The sequence below is a fragment of the Corvus brachyrhynchos genome, unplaced genomic scaffold (genome assembly GCF_000691975.1).
Source record: "Corvus brachyrhynchos isolate BGI_N302 unplaced genomic scaffold, ASM69197v1 scaffold525, whole genome shotgun sequence".
NCBI lineage: Eukaryota > Metazoa > Chordata > Aves > Passeriformes > Corvidae > Corvus > Corvus brachyrhynchos.
This window is the reverse complement of record NW_008238341.1, coordinates 379,039-384,786: the sequence shown is the minus strand read 5'-3', so window position 1 is coordinate 384,786 and position 5,748 is coordinate 379,039. Positions and strand designations below refer to the sequence as shown.

Sequence of the window (5,748 nt, the reverse complement as noted above, 5' to 3'; positions counted from 1 at the left end):
GGCACGGAGAGAGGGAATGTGGCACGAGGAGGGAATGGAGCACGGGGAGGGAATGGGGCACGGAGAGGGGGAATGGGGCACGGGGAGAGGGAATGGGGCACGGAGCTGGGCACGGAGTGAAGTGTGGAAATGGGCCTGGAATGGGGCATGGAGATGGGCAGGGAGCACGACATGGAGCAGGCATGGAATGGGGCATGGAGTGGGGCACTGAATAGGGCATGGAACGGGACATGGAGTGAGGCATGGAATGGGACGTGGAGGGGCATGGAATAGGATATGTAGCAAGGCATGAAGCAGGATATGAAAAGGGACATGGAGTGCAGTATCGAGCAGGGCATGGAGTGGGTCATGGAGCAGAACACAGAACAGGGCACAGGGCAGGGTGCAGCCAAGGTAAAGCCTTGTGCAATGCAGAGCACGGAGGACACAGCTGGGAGCGCCTTGGCATGGAGCACAGCACTGCCCTGGGAACAGCCAGGGCACAGCCCAGTGTGTGGAATCATCAAATCACAGAATTACAGACTGGTTTGGGAAAACCCCATCTTGTCCCCCCCCCGGCCATGGACAGGGACACCTTCCACTAGCCCAGGGTGCTCCAAGCCCCGTCCAACGTGGCCTTGGGCACTGCCAGGGATCCAGGGGCAGCCACAGCTGCTCTGGGAACCTGTGCCAGAATCCCTCCCTCTCCTGCTGCCCATGTGGGGATCAGCGCCACAGCCGAGGCACATCCAGCCTCTCACCCACCAGCATCTCCAAGTCCTTCCCAGCAGGAGTGCTCTCCATTCTCCAGCCAGTAGGGATACTGGGGGTTGCCCTGACTCAGGTGCAGCACCCTGCATTCAGCTTTGTTGAACCTCATGAGGTTCCCATGACACATCCAGCACCCCCCAGCCCTGCCTGGGCTGCAGGACAGCCCCAGGACCCCACTCCCTGTGTTTCATCACTTGCTACAACTGCAGGAGATAAACCAGAACTGCTTTTATCTCACTTGGGCATGGCAGAAATGCTGAACCCAGCAACGTAACGGGAAACATAACGAATTCATTTATCATTGTATTATAAATCAATAGTACAATCAGCAAATGGCATTATCATGGAGGCACAAAACTCTCCAGAAGTCCTCAAAAACTCCTTGTCCTCTTCTTCCCCCCAAATGGAATAAAAGCAAGGAAAACAAGCTGGGAAGAAACGAGCAAAGGACATGCTCCGTGTGATAACCCTCCTGTTCCAGCAATCCACCTAATCTGGATGGGCTCATTAATTACTCCTGGGGCTGACGGTTTTCCTTCTTGCTTTCACTCCTCTTCAGAGCTGAAGGATGCAGCACTTTCCCAAGCAATGATTTCACATTATTCAGGAGTGGTTTCCGTACCAAGCCGTGCATCAAACCCATCTCCGTCTGCAAACTCCTCCCTTGCCTACAGGGATGTCTGGATGCTTTTTTTACTAATAACAGGGAATTTCTATGATTTGATTTTGCCATTTCCTCGGGGCAATGTGGAGCTGGAGTCTGCAAATCAACACTGAATCAGAAGGTGAGCCAGAGGAACAGGCAACTTAACAGTATAAACACATTTCCCACTGCGTTGTTCCCAAAAAGTTGCTTACAGGCTGAGAAAATTGGGGAAAACCATTGTCCCCTGTGCCTGAGGGCAAAGGCTGGCGGTGGCCACGCTGCTCAGACCTTCTTCAGGTCCTCAGGGCCAAAGGAGAGCGGCAGCAGCTCCTCCAGCCTCTTGACAATGTAGGTGCCATCTGCTTTGGTCAGGTAGACATCCCAGTCTGTGCCGAACTGGAGGAGGAGAAAGAAGAGACGGATGAGGGAGAAGAAGAAGAAGGGAGTAGAACCTGCACTTCTTCCCCAAATTACTCATACAATCCTTTCTTTTCAGGTTCACAGGGAGCATCCCCCTCTATTGCATGTATTTTGGGTTGGCTTATCAGCATTACCTCCACCTCTCCCAGAGGATACTTTGGGCTCAGATCTTGTGTTTTTACGCCACCAGGGTGAGCCCCGGTGCCTCTGAGCCTGCTGAATCTGACACTCGACCTAAGCCCCTCGACCCATTAAATATTAACGACCCAAAAACGGGCTGCGGGAGCTGGGATTCCTGCGGGAGGAGGGAGACAAGAGCCGGACAGCATCTGTGGGAAGCTCAGCTTTTGCAGGAAAACCCCCCTTTTCAGGCTTGCCAGAGCCAGAGTAAGGACTCGAGGGCAAAACTCTGCACCTGGAGGAATAAACTCCCCTGGGGAGGGTGAGCTAATGGATTCCCACTGAACACCCACCCAGGGTGGGAATACTCCTTTCCCAGAAGATAATGCAATCTGAGGAGCCTGGAGCCAGCCATGGGGCTGAGGATGGGGGGTTGCACCCTCCTTGGTACCTCCAAGTGTTTTAGGGCAAGATGCCTGGGGTCAGGGGATGGTGTCTGGGGTCAGGGAAGGAGCCATGGAGCCCCACACGAGCTGTCACCTCTCTCATCACTTGTCTGCAGGCGCCGCAGGGCGTGATGAAGTGGTCCCCCATGTCACTGCCAAAGGAGAAGGGCACAGATCTCAGTCCTGAGTTCAGAGGAGGGGGGAACACCTGCAGAAGACCTTCATGCCCCAATAACTACAGAGCCACAACAGATTTGCCCCCCAATTCCTCAAAAAATACCATGCAAAAACTTCCTTTCCCTCCCCAAAAGCTGGGGCTGCTGCAGCAGAAGCTGCCCCAGAGGAGGACCAGGGGGTCTCCTGCTCGCCCCCCATCCCGTCCCTCACCATTCCAGCTCTCAGAGCACCCTCACCTGGCGATGGCCATGGCCTTGAAGCTGGTGTGCCCCTCGGAGATGGCTTTTTGGATGGCAGTGCGCTCAGCACACACCCCCAGGCTGTAGCAGGCGTTCTCCACGTTGCACCCTGCAGGGAAGACCCCGGAATCAGCCACCCCTAACCCCATCATCTCCTTTCTTCTTAGGGAATTTACAAAGAAAAGCCATTTTCCCTGCTTCCCCTATTTATTTTCCCATCCACTGTGATCTTTGGCTCACTCCGGCATGGCAGCTGCCAAGAGGCAGCGGGGGAGGACACACAACACCAGCACCCCGGGATGACCCTGCTACACCCTCATACATGACCCAAGGCTTGCTGGGGGCTCCCCAAAATCCCCGGGGGGGGTCTCAGGTCCCCATCTTACCCGAGAAGATCTCCCCGCCGGCGGTGAGCAGCGCGGCTCCCACCGGGAAGCGGCTGTAGGGGCAATAGGCGCAGTTTTTGGCCTCCCGGCTGCGGCGCAGCAGGAGCTGGAGATGGTCACCCTGGGGCTGGCCCGGGGGGACAGCGGCGACCGGGTGCTGCCCGCCTCCCTCCATTCCTGCGCCCGCCTGCCCTGCCCGCTGACGCCGCGGTTAAATATTTCCTCGCCTGGAAAATAGGCTGGCCGGGACGCCGGGATAACGCCCCAGCACGCAGCCGAGCTCCGGGAAGCATCCCCAGGGGAAGCCCTGGCCCCCAAAGCATCGTGCTCAGGGATTCCCACGTCCTCTCCCTGCCAGCTGCCTCATTTTTTCCAATTTCTCCTGTTTTTGTTATTTACTTCCTCCTTTCTCTGTCCCGGCAGAGCATTTTTCCGCTGCCGTCCCGGAGGTTTTTTCCTCGTCAGTTCAAAACTGGTTCTGTGGCTTCACAGGATAATGTCATTAATCATTCCTGGGGCGGAAGGAACAACAGTTCCTGATCAGTGAGATCAAAAGAAATAAATTAATTTGATTGAAAGCATAAAAAATAGTATCTGTATATGTCACATTTTCCCAGGTCTTCTAACTACAGGCAGCAGGAGAAAACTGGCTGAAGACACAGGTGGCTAAAAGCCCAGTTTGGGATGCCCTCATGCTGGAGCCCAAATTCACTTTGGCTGGTGCTTCCATGGAAATCAGCCCACACAAGGTAAAGGGCTCCCAGGAGATCATCAAATTGCTTTTTAATTAAAGATTTCTCTATTTTTCCCCTTGCCCAAGGAGCTTCCTGCCCCATTTTCTAGCTGCAAGGATGGGTATCACGGCCTCCAAGGATATAGCACTGGGATTTTTGTCCAGTTTGTTGGATTTGGGGAGGATTTTGACCTTACCTGCTGGTTTTGCCAGCAAATCTTGGTGCTAGGTCGCTGCTGAGAAGCCACAACAGGCTGGGAAGCAGTGTCCAAATTGGCAGTGGCTTCTGACGGGGTTGAAACTCCGGGAGCTGAAACAGAGCATGGGACAGTGAGACCACCACAGGCACCCCAAGAAACCAAAGCTGGGATGCTGAGATGGGTATTGTCCAAGGGATAACTGGGAAACCCACCTACCACACACTGTGTGGGTGCTTGTTCATTCTGGAACCCGATGATGACAGTTCCCTACTTGCCAGGACAGTGAGTGAGAGGAGGGATTGGCAGCCCTGAACCAGCCCACAACCCTCTTATTCAGCTTTCAAATTGCAAATCCATGTTGTTTTCCCCTCTATAAAATGCAGTGCAGAGTCTCCTTTGCCCCCCAAAATCTGGGAGAAAAAAGGAAAACCAGTCCCAGGGCAGCTTGTGGGTGGCACTGTGGGATGAAACCAGTGTAGAGGGACACCCCCCCACCCCAACCCCAGTAACGTGGGATCTGTAAATAAAGAAGCTTTCTGGGTGGGTTCACACCTGCCCTCTCAATATGAACACCGAGCAAGTAAATACAGTCCTCACCTCAGTCAGTGAGGGCAAGAATAGAAATTGTGAAAGACAGAGGCTGGCATGGATAGAAATCTTCCTCATTAGCACTAATTCCCTAATTGCCATCTCCCCAAAACCATCCTCACACTGGGAGCAAACCACAGAGCCCATGTTTGCATCAGAAAAGATGAAAAACAGACAAATTCATGCATTTTTTATTATTTTGGCTGCAAAAACGTATGAGGCTGTCAAGGCCGTGGCAGTGAGAGAGTGGGGCTGGTGCTGTCTGCCTGTGAAGCTGCTATTTTAAGGCTGTATTTGCTTCACTCAAACCGTAGAAAATCTGGGAAGCTGCTGGGAAATGGCTTCCTGTTCCCTGCAACACCCCACTCTGGTTTTCTTCCCCAAATGGACTAAAAGTGGGGGCACATGGTTACAGGGTGGTTATTTTACCCCTTTCTCCTTCCCATTTTTCAATCCCACGGCAAACAGAGCATCCCCAAGCCTGGGGGTCTCCCTGCTTTACATCCAGATGGTTAAAAAAAAAAGGTGGAAATCAGGGTTGGAGCCAAAGGAGCTGAATCCTGAGCAGCCTCAGACTCCACTGCAGGGCTGGAAGCTCACAGTGCTCCCAAAAAATCCTCTCCAAGCTGTGCCATGGGGAAATAACATTCCATTTCTCCTGGAGAGAAGCTGTCCTGAGGCCTTGGCCAGAGATAAAAGCAACAGGTTAAAAACCAGCTCAGCCCAAAAGGAGAGGAGCAGCAAGGAGGTCTCACTGGCTTGGAAATAACAGGGGCAAACGGGAGGTTTGGAGGAAAAAATGCCAGCAAACCTGCAGGATGTGCAAATCCTGGCACACACCCTTGTGCAATGCACTGATTTGCGGGAAAAAAACCCACCTTTTTTCGTTGTAGTGTCAGAAGCCATCATATGACCCTCCCAAAAATCATCCCTCGCAGGTGGAAAATCAGGGAATTTCCCCTCACGCCGGTGGGTTTTGGGGCTGGAGGTCTGGCTGCTGCAGGGGGGTGGGGGGTTTAATTCCCCCCCGGCTTCCCATCCCT

General features: G+C 53.5%; 3 protein-coding genes across 3 annotated transcripts in view; 1 reads left to right on the top strand and 2 right to left on the bottom strand.

The window, feature by feature from the left end:
• The window catches only part of PINK1 (PTEN induced putative kinase 1), an 11,516-nt gene extending 10,657 nt beyond the window's left edge, over positions 1 to 859 (bottom strand). Inside the window, exon 1 of the mRNA XM_017735078.1 lies at positions 745 to 859. Coding sequence (XP_017590567.1) covers positions 745 to 859 — 115 coding nt within the window. The remainder of the gene's footprint in view (positions 1 to 744) is intronic.
• A 162-nt stretch (positions 860 to 1,021) lies between these two features.
• CDA (cytidine deaminase) lies at positions 1,022 to 3,731 on the bottom strand. Its single transcript, XM_008634311.2, has 4 exons — positions 3,185 to 3,731; positions 2,796 to 2,907; positions 2,477 to 2,534; positions 1,022 to 1,792 (listed from the first exon to the last, which is right to left on the bottom strand). The coding sequence occupies exons 1-4, from the start codon at positions 3,357 to 3,359 to the stop codon at positions 1,679 to 1,681; spliced, it is 459 nt and encodes a 152-aa protein (XP_008632533.1). The 5' UTR covers positions 3,360 to 3,731; the 3' UTR covers positions 1,022 to 1,678.
• Positions 3,732 to 4,373: 642 nt separating this feature from the next.
• Positions 4,374 to 5,748, top strand: part of MUL1 (mitochondrial E3 ubiquitin protein ligase 1) — a 7,142-nt gene continuing 5,767 nt past the window's right edge. Inside the window, exon 1 of the mRNA XM_017735077.1 lies at positions 4,374 to 4,399. Within this exon, the coding sequence (XP_017590566.1) occupies positions 4,374 to 4,399 (26 nt within the window). The remainder of the gene's footprint in view (positions 4,400 to 5,748) is intronic.

Excerpts from the sequence above, each read along its gene's own strand:
- CDA (XM_008634311.2), bottom strand. The coding sequence starts at position 3,359 with ATGGAGGGAGGCGGGCAGCACCCGGTCGCCGCTGTCCCCCCGGGCCAG. Across the intron at positions 2,535-2,795 it reads AAGGCCATGGCCATCGCCAG|TGACATGGGGGACCACTTCA; the intron begins GTGAGGGTGCTC and ends CTCCTTTGGCAG. Across the intron at positions 1,793-2,476 it reads GCAGACAAGTGATGAGAGAG|TTCGGCACAGACTGGGATGT; the intron begins GTGACAGCTCGT and ends CTCCTCCTCCAG.